The 12459-nt window shown below is 49.4% G+C and overlaps 1 protein-coding gene across 1 annotated transcript in view; it reads left to right on the top strand.

The window, feature by feature from the left end:
- DNMT3B (DNA methyltransferase 3 beta) overlaps positions 1-10774 on the top strand; it is a 49913-nt gene extending 39139 nt beyond the window's left edge. Inside the window, exons 16-22 of the mRNA XM_066234569.1 lie at positions 689-834; positions 1263-1353; positions 1673-1821; positions 3380-3465; positions 6325-6394; positions 7194-7312; positions 9345-10774. Of these exons, the coding sequence (XP_066090666.1) occupies positions 689-834; positions 1263-1353; positions 1673-1821; positions 3380-3465; positions 6325-6394; positions 7194-7312; positions 9345-9486 (803 nt within the window). The 3' untranslated portion in view covers positions 9487-10774. The remainder of the gene's footprint in view (positions 1-688; positions 835-1262; positions 1354-1672; positions 1822-3379; positions 3466-6324; positions 6395-7193; positions 7313-9344) is intronic.
- The last annotated feature ends 1685 nt before the right edge of the window (positions 10775-12459 follow it).

Genomic DNA, 12459 nt, shown 5'->3' with positions numbered 1-12459 from the left:
ATATATTGATATTATAGACAGTTCCTACTAACATGTCCATTTCTCCTCCCATTCTCCTGGCTTCCGCATGTGCAGAGTAAGCGTAAGCAGCGTGCGCGGCAGCCTCGGGACCTTTGTCCGATCTCTCCCTGTCCCCGGAGCAGGAAGCAGTGGGGACGAGCTGCTGTGTACTTTGCACCCTTTGTACTTGTGTGTGTCTACTGATGTCCACCTGCCCGAGTACCCGACGGCTTTTAGTGACCCTCGGGACATGGCCAGCTGTTTGTGTTCCCACCCTTTTGGGTCCTAAAGACCTGTGTATGCTGCCAGAGGTCACCCCCAGCAGGAAATACAGCCTGGCCATTGCCCCCAGACTTGGACGTTGTTTTTGAAACATGTTTTTGGTGAAGATCCCTGTCTTTGTGTCTGTGTTTGAGGATGCTGGGTTGGTAGGTGCCGCGGCATTGGCTACAGACCTGGCAGTGTTCGTAGTTCCTACTAGTGCGCTGTCCCAGTTCATACGTATGTGTTTTCTTCTCAACTCTACACGCAGAAGGGCCTGGTGTTAATGCTGTGCTGTTTCTGTGTCATCTGCAGGGGTTCCCTTGAAGGCTCCGATGCCCTGGCTGGGTCTGGTCTGAGTTCTGGGTGTGGCTTAGAATCACTGGAGGCAGGATGAACCTGAGTGTATTTTCTATCTCCCACATAGGGTACTTGGTCCTCAAAGAACTGGGCATCAAAGTAGAGAAGTACGTTGCCTCTGAAGTATGTGAAGAGTCCATTGCCGTGGGAACTGTTAAGCATGAAGGCAATATCAAATATGTGAATGATGTCAGGAACATCACCAAGAAAAATGTGAGGGCAGCCTTCACCCCTGGGTCTCTTGACACCCCTGTCCTCCTCTGGGCCCTGGGCACCATGCCGTCCCCTTCCCCGTCCCCAGGGTTGTGGGTGAGAGAACCTGTAGTCACATCAGGTTACCTTTTTTTTTTTTTTTTTTAGATCTTATTTATTGGTTTTTGCAGAGGGGAGAGCAAGAAATTCCAACTCATAGTTGTTCCACTTTCGTTGTTCATTGCTTGTTTGTCATTTGTGCCTTGACCGGGCAAGCCCAGGGTTTGGAACCAGTGACCTCAGCAGTCCAGGTCAATGCTTTATACACTGCGCCACCACAGGCCAGGCTCATCAGGTTAACTTTCTTGACAGGTTACCTGGAAACCCAGGCTGTCAGTCCCTCCATCCTCACTTCTGTCCCTCTCCTGAGACTTGTTTTTCTCTCACAGATTGAAGAATGGGGCCCCTTTGACTTGGTAATTGGTGGAAGCCCATGCAATGATCTCTCAAATGTGAACCCCGCCAGGAAGGGCCTGTACGGTGAGCGTCCCTTCATTTTGGTGTGGCCCCAAGAGGCCCTGTGTCACCTGAGCGCTGGCCCAGGAGTGGCCTGGGAAGGAGCTGTTAGCTTCTGGCCAGCCTTACCTGTTGGCTTTGTCCCTGCCCCATTGTGAACCCTCAGTCCCCAGAGATAGTTAAAAACATCGCAGTGCTCTGTGCCTCTGTCCTAGTCCGCAGGGCTGAAGGCAGAGGAGGAGGGAGTGCCTCAGGCAGGGGATCACCGGGAAGCCGTGGGTTTCCACGTGGAGGCTGGGCTGTCGGTTTGACCCCAGCCGTCCGTCTTCTTTTGTGGGTGCAGAGGGCACAGGAAGACTGTTCTTCGAGTTCTACCACCTGCTCAATTACTCACGCCCCAAGGAAGGCGACGACCGGCCCTTCTTCTGGATGTTTGAGAATGTGGTAGCCATGAAGGTTGGAGACAAGAGGGACATCTCTCGGTTTTTGGAGGTGAGGGGACCTAGGGTCCTAGTGTCCTTATCCTCAAGACTACGTGGGTGGAGAAGGGTTGGGGGAAGTTTCCATGTTGAGTGATTCTGGGTTCTGATAAGACCTGGCTAGATCTAAGAGTAAGAGAGACAGTGGGTTAATGGTCTTTTTTTCTTCAATCTCATTTGGTTCAAAAAATAATTTTATTTTTATTGAAAGAGATAGAGAAAAAGGGACTGACAGACACAGACAGGAAGAGAGAGAGAGATGAGAAGCATCAACTCATAGTGGCAGCACCTTAGTTGTTCATTGATTGCTTTCTCATATGTGCCTTGACTGGGGGGCTACAGCCAATCCAGGTGACCTTTGGGGTCAAGCCAGTGACCGTTGGGTCATGTCTACGATCCCATGTTCAAGCTGACTGGCGACCTTGGGGTTTTGACCCTGGGTCCTTAGCATACCAGGCTGACGTTCTATCCACTATTTGCCACCTCCTGGTCAGGTCAGAAATAATTTTAATTTGCTTTATTGTTTTTAGAGAGAGGAAGAACATCAACCCTTTGCTCCACCCAGTTTACACTCATGGGTTGTCCCCTGCATGCTGTTTCTGTCCTGACCAGAAATCTAACCCCCAACCGTGACATATTGGGATGTTGCTTTAACCAGCTGAGCTACTGGGCCATGGCTTGGGTCCAAAAAAATTTAAAAATATATATATATTTTTTTAATTTTTATTTTTATTGATTCTAGAGGGAGGAAGGGAGAGAGACAGGACAGGACATCAATCTATTCCTGTACGTGCCCTGGTGGGGATTGAACTAGCAACCCTTTTGTTTCCGAGAGATGCTCTAATAAGCAATCAAGCCATTGGCCAGGGTGGTTCAAATATTTAAAAAAAAAGATTTGATATCTAAGTTCATTCAGAACCCACTGAAGTAAGAGGTGATGAAATTGTTACTTACTTTTAGAGTCCTCGTATGGTTAGCTAAGCTTTTCCTCCGGAGAGTATTTTATCACCCTCGTTTTAAGAACTGCTTCTGGAGGGTCCACAAGCAAGTTCATTGTCCACTGGTTGTATGCATCAAGCATTGCAGTATGTACTTTCTGTACTTACCTCATTTAACTTTCCCCAAAGCTTCATACCTTCCGTTTCACTAAAGAAGTTACAGAGCCGGCTAGTTCTCTCACAGCATGTGAGCCTGGCAGACGGTGGCACAGGGCATATGTTGTCAACACCAAATTCCCACAACCTGGAGCTGGACTTGCCAGAGTTTGGTTTTGAGCTATTTTTGCCACCTGTACATTCCATAATAACCTGACGGGCCCCAGGGTGTTTCTTCTCGGAACCTGTAGGCCCGGTCTGATCTTTCTCCCCACCATGAATATGGGGGCACTGGCTATGTGTTCTCCAGCTCGGTTCTTGTGGCAACGTGGTCTGTTCCTTGGCTTACGGGGGTCAGGTGTCCTGTTAACCCGGTAACAGTCCTGTCACCTGCCTGTTCAAGTCCCCCGTGTTGGCTGCCGCCCCACCTGGATTCTGATGTGGGCTCTAAAGGAGCTGGCTGTTTTTTCCCCACAGTGTAACCCAGTGATGATTGATGCCATCAAAGTGTCTGCTGCTCACAGGGCCCGGTACTTCTGGGGCAACCTGCCCGGGATGAACAGGTAACGAGGGGCCAGGACTGGACAGGGAGCCCCCGAGGGAACGGCAGCTAATGTGTGAGCCCTGACCGGACAGGCAGAGCCCTGCTCCACTCTTCTAGAAGGGGTTGCCTCTGCTAAGAAATGGCCCCACCCTGGGCTTCAAACCAACCCTGGGTGTTGTGGGTTGACATCCGTTAAGATGAACCCTCAATACCTGGGAGTCTCACTCAAGCCAAGATTCCTGAGTTTGCTTCAACTTGTTTCCCGCCCTGCCCAGGGGCCTGGTGATGACAGTGCCAGGTTCCGGGTACCCGGGCGGCGTCGGTCCCATCAGCGGCGCTGACGCTCTGTCCCCGCCTCTTCTCCCGGCGGTGTTGTCTCATTGGGAAATGGAAGGAGAGTGTTAGACATGCCTTTCTCCCTGCGATGAAGTGACCCCTGGACCCAGGCCTGTGGTGACCAAGCAGGTGTCAGAGCTGAGATGACACTTAGGAGCTCCCCAATCCTGTCTCCCTTGGGTTTTCTTACTAAGCCAGAGTTTTCTTGTCATCCGTCCTTTCCTGTTAGAAGGCCCAAAGCCAGTTACTAAAGATAAATGAATTACTTCCTATATGTGGTCTCGAGGCTGCCTGTTGTGCTAATTAGGATACAAAATGTGTTGATAACGTGATATCCCCCAGACTTGGAAATGAGTTCAGCTTTAAAAATAGTCTCCTTTAGAAGGAAGTGTTGGAAGCATCAACTGGCATTTAGCAAAATGTGGACAGAGGCGAGAAGGCACTGGAGTGCTTGCGGGGTTTCTTTTTGTGTCTGTCGCACTTGTGTCTGTCGCACTTGTGTTTGTCTCATCAGTCACCCAGTCGAATGGTGCAGTGCTGAGTTTGGAGTGAGATGGGCCCATTCGCTCAACATTTGAGCTCTCGTTCTGTGGCCGGCCCTGTTGTCTTGCATCAGATGCACATCTTGTCTCATGGAGTTGACATGCTAATGGGGGATGGGTAGAGATGACTAATGTCATTAAATGATTTCAGGCTGATGGCTGGAGGCGGGGCGGGGGGTGATGCATTGAAAGTTAAAGAGGAAGCTTCTCATCCCAGTGAGGACTTGAATGAAGGAATGGAGGCATAGTTATTTGAGAGAACATTCTGGGCAAAAGGAAGGTAAGGGATGGGGTGGCTGGGCATTCACAGACCAGTACGGAGAATAGCGCTCCTTATTTGGGGAGAGGCGGTGGGAACTCAGAAATTGGGGCCAAATTATGTGGGGCCAATAATAGGTCCCGTTACCACTTATATTTACTTTGGGAATTCACGGAAGTATTCTAAAAATTTATTTATTTTGGGGAGGGGGGGAGGGAGAGAGAAATCAACATGTTCCACTTTATTTATGCATTCATTAGTTGATTTCTTGTATGCGCCCTTACCGGGGGTTGAACCTTGGTGTGTTTGGATGACACTGAACCCACTGAGCTACCTGGCCAGGTCTCAAGGAAGTCTTCCACTGATGAGTGGTGTCCTAGATGCATGGTAGTTCCTGGTAGAATAGATGACAGTGGGCTGAGGGCAGGCGGGAGAGAAACAAGAGATGGTGGTTGTTCCCTGGAGGAGGGCTTACTGATGTTGCGTGGTGCCCAGGAAGTGCCCCATTCACCCACCAAATGCGTCCCTGGGGGTCTTCGGCTCCCGGGGTTCTGTGGGGCTTAGCAGGAGGGATCAGATTCTAGATAGTGTGAGTGTCGGACTTGCTGATGCATTGGGTGCACTGCCGTATAAGGTGAAAGGAAGAGTCAGCAAAGGTGACACTAACTTTGCTGCCTGAGTGGTGACGAGAATCAAGCTACAGCTGTGTAGCCGACCCTGCAGGGTTCTAAGAATGATGAGTCAAGCAGAAACCGGGGGTCACCAACGCACATCCAGCCTGTTGGTGTCATTTGTTTGGGTCTTAACTCCTGGAATCTGCGTTGGCAGGGCTGGCTGTGCTGTGTCCTTTCGCGGGGTCCCCCAGCTTCCCTGAGTTCACAGGAAGAGCTGGGAAATGGGGATGGAGTGGCCCTCCAAATATGGGAGGTGTGAGGTCAAGGAAGACGGATGGAGCTAGGTCAGTGGGTTGTGTCATTCAATAGCCCCTCTTGTGGACAGCGGTTCCCTTCTGAACATCTGGTTTGTTGTTGACCTTGAAGGTCCTTAACGGGAGCTGCCAAGGTGACGCTCCACCAACTGCAGACACAGCGCTCTTGCTGGCTTCTGCTCTGGAACTGTTCGACCGCTTTGCTTCCGAAGTCCTGTCCCCCTTCTGGGCACCTGTTTGCCTCTCACATCTGCATTTGCAGGTTTGCTGTGGAAGGGATGAGAGTAATCAGTGTTTGGTGAACCACCCCTCTTCTTCCTACTTGCACCCACTTTTAGTCCTTACAGCCTCCTGTGGGTGCATGCCCAGCAGTAAGCCACCAAGTCACGGCTTTGATGCGCTTGTTGTAGCAGGTAGACCCACGCAGGTCTAATCCGAGCTCCCGAGAGCCGAGTTGTGTGGAACTTGGTCTAGGTCATCACACAGCAAAGGGGCTGGGATTGGAGGGGGGTTTCCTGGCTCTTCTCGTGTGCTTCCCCCATCCTGCTCTACTCAGTGGAACTGGGCTTGGATCAATATTATTGGGACGGGGAAGCATTCTTGCCTAGACATTGGGCTAGCCCTCTCAAAGGGCCAGTCTGTCCCTGCCGGCCTTAAGCACACAGGATCATTTTCATCATGTATTTTAGCAAGTAAGTCCATTGCCAGAACACATTTTGTGGCCTTAGGCCCTCACTCCCAGCCACCTTGAGAGGTGCCTAGCCGAGGCCTATTGACAGATGGTAGAAAGTAATGGGTTTTGGCTGTTCCCAGGCCCGTGATAGCATCAAAGAATGATAAACTCGAGCTGCAGGACTGCTTGGAGTTCAATAGGACAGCAAAGGTAAGATGTCCTCACAAACAGTCTGTGGGAAACAGTCGGTGACCTCCAAGCGACGACTTGACCTTGGCGTCCGGTTTGTTTCCTGTTCCAACCCCCGTGTGACTTGCTGGTGCTGGGCCTCTTTCCCTCCACAGTTGTTCTGTCCTGTCTGTCAAGTATAGGGTAGGAGAGGTTCTTGATATAACCAAATAGTCACTATATAACCCAATAATCACTATGTGAGAAAAGGCACTAGACTTTCCAGTTGTGAATACACATGCCATAGAGAGACAGGTGATTTCAGCTGATCCTCCCAAGAAATAAGTAATTCATCCTTTTGCCAAAAGAAAAATTATCTGCCAACAAGTCATGGATAATTGTATAAAGACAGACGTGTATAAACTTAAGTCTTAATATTTGTATCAAGCCCAGCTCCATCAAAACCCTGGTTTAGTTGACCATTCTTTATAATCTTGGGTGGATTTTTTTTAGTAGTTTGCTTCCTCTTGCTCGACCAGTAGCTCCAGTGTTCTCCGGGCACCCGTCTGATCTCATTCATGGTCACGTCTTTTTTATCTCTTGTCCTCTCTGAGGCTGGTCCTTCTGGTACATTAACACCTTGGCATTTGTGGAAAGCACAAAGTGTTCTTCTCCTTCCAACTCCCCTTTTCTTGTTTCCCTCTGCGAGCCCAGACCTGGACCTCCCCTCCCCCACCCCGCCTCACCCCCTCCCGCTTCCCTACCTAGGGCCTTCTGAGCCTTGACTCGACCCCGAACTCTTCCCTCCGTGCTCACTCCATGCTGTCATTTTGTTCTCCAGTTAAAGAAAGTACAGACAATAACCACCAAGTCGAACTCGATCAGACAGGGGAAAAACCAACTTTTCCCTGTTGTCATGAATGGCAAAGAAGATGTTTTGTGGTGCACTGAGCTAGAAAGGTGAGCGAGGCTGCGTGGGGAGAGGTGAACAATGCAGGCAGAGAGAAAGGGGGAGAAGGATGTGGTCCGGGCCAGCAGTCCACACTGGGCTTGCTGCCTTCCTTTCTCCGCAGACCCACACTGACCTTCTGTGTTAGCGGGATCTGGGTTTCCCGCCAGAAATGGCAGAAGGGGGGGGGTGGAGATGAGGAATCTGAAACGTGAGGTCATCAGAGAGCGCCAGCTGGCCGCGCTGCCCTGGTGCCCGCCTGACCCGGTGCCCGCCTGACCCGGCCTGTCGGGCACTAGGATCGAAGAGGAACCAGCTAAAGCCAACCTCGCTGATATGCCATTGCTCTCGCAGAACGTCCCTTCTGCCAAATGGCTCTTCCGGAGCTGATCCTAGTTAGCCACAGTCTGCCCTCTCTGCTTGTTTGGCTAAGTGGATAGCTTTCCTATTTTGATTCAGAAAACCAGCTCTAAATTTTGGTTCTCCTATTCTGGTTGAAATTTTTTTTCTCATCTCTCCCCCCCCCCCCGTTTGTTTGTTTGTTTGCTTATTTATTTTTGTTAGAAAGTTTAGAAGGGCTAAGAATATTCCTTTTTATTTTTAAGTAAGTCTTGAAGGATTTGATACAGTCTTTCCGTTCCCTGATATTTCCGTTATACAACCAGGTTTATTCTTTACTAAACAGTCGTTTTCTCAATTGAAAAGTTAGTTCCGGTTAGTAGAACAGACTGGTGTGGGTCACCTTGCCCATTTGTGCAATGGATCATTAACAGTTGGCCCTCGAACAACACAGGTTTGTACAGCATGGGGCCACTTACATGGTGGATTTTTTTCCAAGAAATATATTGGAAAATTTTTAGAGATTTGCAACAATTTGCAAAAACTCAAGAGATAAATCACACACTCTAGAAATAATGAAAAACATTAAGAAAAAGTTTGGTATGCCATAACTGCATGAGATATATGTAGATACTTGTGTTACGTTATCCCATACTAGCATAAAATAACACTGACTGCTGTGGTATTGGTAAGTCGTAACCTGCCAGTAGTTATATTTTGAGGGACTCGTTAAAGTTATACTTCGATTTTCAACTGCATAAGGGGTGGGGACCTTATGCAGCACCCCTAATCTCCCCCTCCCTCCATGTTGTTCATGGGTCATTATGTATTTTGAGACTCTTAACATGCTGGGCTAGGCCTGTCATATGTGGGTTGCTGCAGAAGGCTATTATTATGCAGACAATTAAAACAGAGGCCTGAGATGTTGCAACTTTGCATATTTCTCAACACCCATTCAGCATTGGCCCAGTGGTGTGATTTTTAGTGTTAGACGGTAAGCCCGAGTGTGAGTGAGGTTTGGTAGAATCAGCTGGCTTTGACGAAGAGGGCAAGCAAGCTCAGATTCCTGCCACCTGCCAGAGCATCTGGTGATTGGAAATAAGGTTAATTTTTGCCAGTGTCCTTGTTCCTTATTAAGGAAATGCCTAATAACTTCACCCATCTTATGGTTTGAAGACAGATATACCTCAGTTTTTTAGCTGGCTCTTTAGGCATTCATTCATTCCTTCATTTATTCATTCATTCATTGTGAAAGGTCTGCTGAGCTCCAGCTGTGTGCGAGGGGCATGGTGATAGTGCTGGAATGCACCTAACAGGTGCCCTGGTGGGAGAGCTATGCCCTCATGACTAGCGTTTGTGTTCTGAACCGTGTTCCTGACCCGGGGGTTAAGAGAGGGCTCATGTGCAGATGTTCACTAAGCACATGGGGTTAAATGTTATCAATAGGTGAATCTGAGTCAAGTGTATATAAGTATTCCTTTCTATAAGTTTTAAGTTACTTCTAATAAAAATTAAAAAGTAAAATAAAAGGGGGGAGGATAGTATCTTAGAACATCTACAACAAGGGCTTATGGAAGCTGGTGGGCCCAACCGAAGGGCAGAAAGAGCGGTGCCACGTTGGCCATGGTGACACCTCCCAGAGGCACTAAGCACGCCGGAGGTGGCACTTCTTACTCCGTCTTTGTACTCTGGTGCCCCCTCCAGGATCTTCGGCTTTCCCGTCCACTACACGGATGTGTCCAACATGGGCCGCGGTGCCCGCCAGAAGCTGCTTGGGAGGTCCTGGAGTGTGCCCGTCATCCGACACCTCTTCGCCCCCCTGAAAGACTACTTTGCCTGTGAATAGTCCCGTCCCCCCCAGGCACTCTGGGGGACCACGGCATGTGGGACAGAGCCTGGGACTGGGAAGGTGCATCCCAGACTCTGTCCTTCCTCAGCTCAGCTGCGTGGGGTCCCGCCACGCACACTGGGCACCAGCCGCCTGGCATCCTCCTGGTGAGAGGAAGCCCCCCGGTGCCACCTCCTTGTGAACAATTCAGCCCGGCCGCTGGGAGCGGCCGAACACGGTGCTCAGTTTTATCTTCTAAAACTTTGAAACTTGAAGTAGATAGTAAAAATGGCTTTTTTTCCCCCTCCTGGGTTTACAGCTCAGAAACAATGGCTAATATACCAAAACCACAGTGCCGACAGCTCTCCAATACTCAGGTTGATAACGGCTGAAAAGTCACCGAGACAGTTACTGCAAGACTTTTAGATGTCAAGAGCAACTTGTTTCCAGAAGTGTGCAGTGATAGACATGTAGCGAAGGGGTATTTTTAAGGGACCAGAATTTTTTTCCCCCTGAGGCAGAAAAGAAAATGATAAATGATGTCTCTGTCATTCTTGAAATTTACCCAGCCCAGTCCCCTGGCCTCAGTGTGAAGGGCTACTCTTGGGCCCCTTGAGAGCATTTTCCACACGTGATGATGATTTCAGCAGGAATGACCTCATCATCACATTCAGGGCTATTTTTTCCCCCACAAATCCAGGGGCAGGGCTACCCTTAGCTAAATCCCTCCTCCACGACTGCACTAGAACCCTCTGGGGAGATCAAGAAGGGGGGGTTGGGCTGAGCTATAAGCGACCATATTTATGTAGGCAGGTACGGCTTCTCACTATCTCCTTCCTCAGTGGGGGGACTGAAGGGGGGGAGGCTTAGGTAAGGATCCCCTCCCCCAGCCAGATGCACCCTCCGGACACATGTCACCCAGATGAAAAGTATGACAATTCTTCACCCTTTCTCTAAACTGAAAGCCAGGAACAAGCACATTCCTCCCTTTCCCCTCATCTAAGAGATAGCAAGGGGGTACCCCGCAATTCAAGCTCAATCCCCCGGAGATTTTTTTAAAGCCGTTTTTTATTCCCATGATCAATCGTTCTTTTAGAGATGACTGGATGTTGGACAAGCTGCATTTCAGAAATGCTGTCCTAATGGTTTTTAAACACCTTTTACTCTTCATACTGGTGCTATTTTGTAGAATGAGGAATAACATTAACAGGTTTTGTGGGAGTTTTTTTTTAATACACTTTAAAAGAAATCAGAGTATTTTTGTTTTACTGTTTTCATAAAAAAATTTTAATTGGAGCCATGCAATAAGAATGGGGAAAAATTGTGCCTTTTTTCAAGTTTTGCTAATGTTTAGGCTGAAAGAAGACAGATGCCTGGAGTTTACTTTATGTTGAATTAAAAATCAGTATTTCTCTAAAACAATCTGGTGTCCCTTTTCTTTTACATGTGAGGGCCTGGCTAAAGTGGAAAGGTTGGCGATTGAAGTAGGTCATTTAGTCATTCAACAAGCACTAGTGATTCCAAGCAGGAAACTTCTAGGGCCAGGATCTCCAAACTAGTGTATCAGTGTCCCCTGGGAGGCATATTCAGAAGACTTCTGGGCCCATCTCGAGTTTTTGAGTGGGGAATGGAGGCCGAGGTCCAGGCATCACACTGGTATAGTGAAGGGGTTTTTAAACCTTGGGTTCCAAAACAAGTGACTGGAGCCTTCATTGACAGGTTGGATGTCTGGAACAGTCATCTCCAGACAATTTTTTTGTTTTTGAGAGCATCAATTTCTTTTTTTTTTGGTTTTTTTTTTTTTTTTTTTTTTTCATTTTTCTGAAGCTGGAAACGGAGAGACAGACAGACTCCCGCATGCGCCCGACCGGGATCCACCCGGCACGCCCACCAGGGGGCGACGCTCTGCCCATCCTGGGCGTCATCATGTTGCGACCCTCCTGGGTGTCGCCATGTTGCGGACCAGAGCCACTCTAGCGCCTGGGGCAGAGGCCACAGAGCCATCCCCAGTGCCCGGGCCATCTTTGCTCCAATGGAGCCTTGGCTGCGGGAGGGGAAGAGAGAGACAGAGAGGAAGGCGCGGCGGAGGGGTGGAGAAGCAAATGGGTGCTTCTATGTGCCCTGGCCGGGAATCGAACCCGGGTTCTCCGCACGCTGGGCCGACGCTCTACCGCTGAGCCAACCGGCCAGGGCCGAGAGCATCAATTTCATTGCTGCTCATGTACCCTGTCCGTGGCTCAAGCCTGATGACCTTGGGATCAGTGACACCCCCCCCCCCCAACCACGGCTCTGGCTAGTGACCCAGGATTGAGCCAATGAATGGTCTCTGCTCCGGCATGGTTCTCAGGGGCCTCCCTCTATCCACTGCACCACTGGACAGGGTCCAGACAATTTTGCTTACAGGTCTTGGGTAGCTGATAAAGATTTTTTTTTTTTTAATGTACAGAGACAGCAATGGAGAGATGAGAAACAATCAGTTTCTCTTTGCGACACCTAATTGTTCATTGATTGCTTTCTCATATGTGCCTTGACCGTGGGCCTTCAGCAGACCAAGTAACCTCTTGCTCGAGTCAGTGACTTTGGGTCTAAGCTGGTGAGCTTTTGCTCAAACCAGGTGAACCCACGCTCAAGCTGGCAACCTCGAGGTCTTGAACCTGGGTCCTCTGCATTCCAGTCCGACGCTCTATCCATTGCACCACCGCCTGGGTCAGGCTGGTCAAGATTTTTAATGATGTAAGAATCCCAGGGCTGATACTCCGAGTTCTTTTTGCCTTTGTGGGATCCTCCAGCACCTTGTTCAACTCTTCACAAATCATGTTGCAGTTCAGCCACATTCAGGGAGGGAACTTAGCCTCAGGGGAGGGACAGGTGGGGAGTGGCCCCAGGATTCTAACCTAACAGAGCTGCCCTTGGCCTCTTCCTTTTGGGTGGAGCGTGTACCTGCTGTTCTCAGTGTTTACCTGAGACCCCTTAGGCAGGTGTCTTGAGTCC

This window comes from Saccopteryx bilineata, chromosome 6 (assembly GCF_036850765.1).
Source record: "Saccopteryx bilineata isolate mSacBil1 chromosome 6, mSacBil1_pri_phased_curated, whole genome shotgun sequence".
In the NCBI taxonomy this organism is placed as follows: Eukaryota; Metazoa; Chordata; class Mammalia; order Chiroptera; family Emballonuridae; genus Saccopteryx; species Saccopteryx bilineata.
Note: the sequence above shows the minus strand (reverse complement) of the source record. Positions and strands in the feature narration are given on the sequence as shown.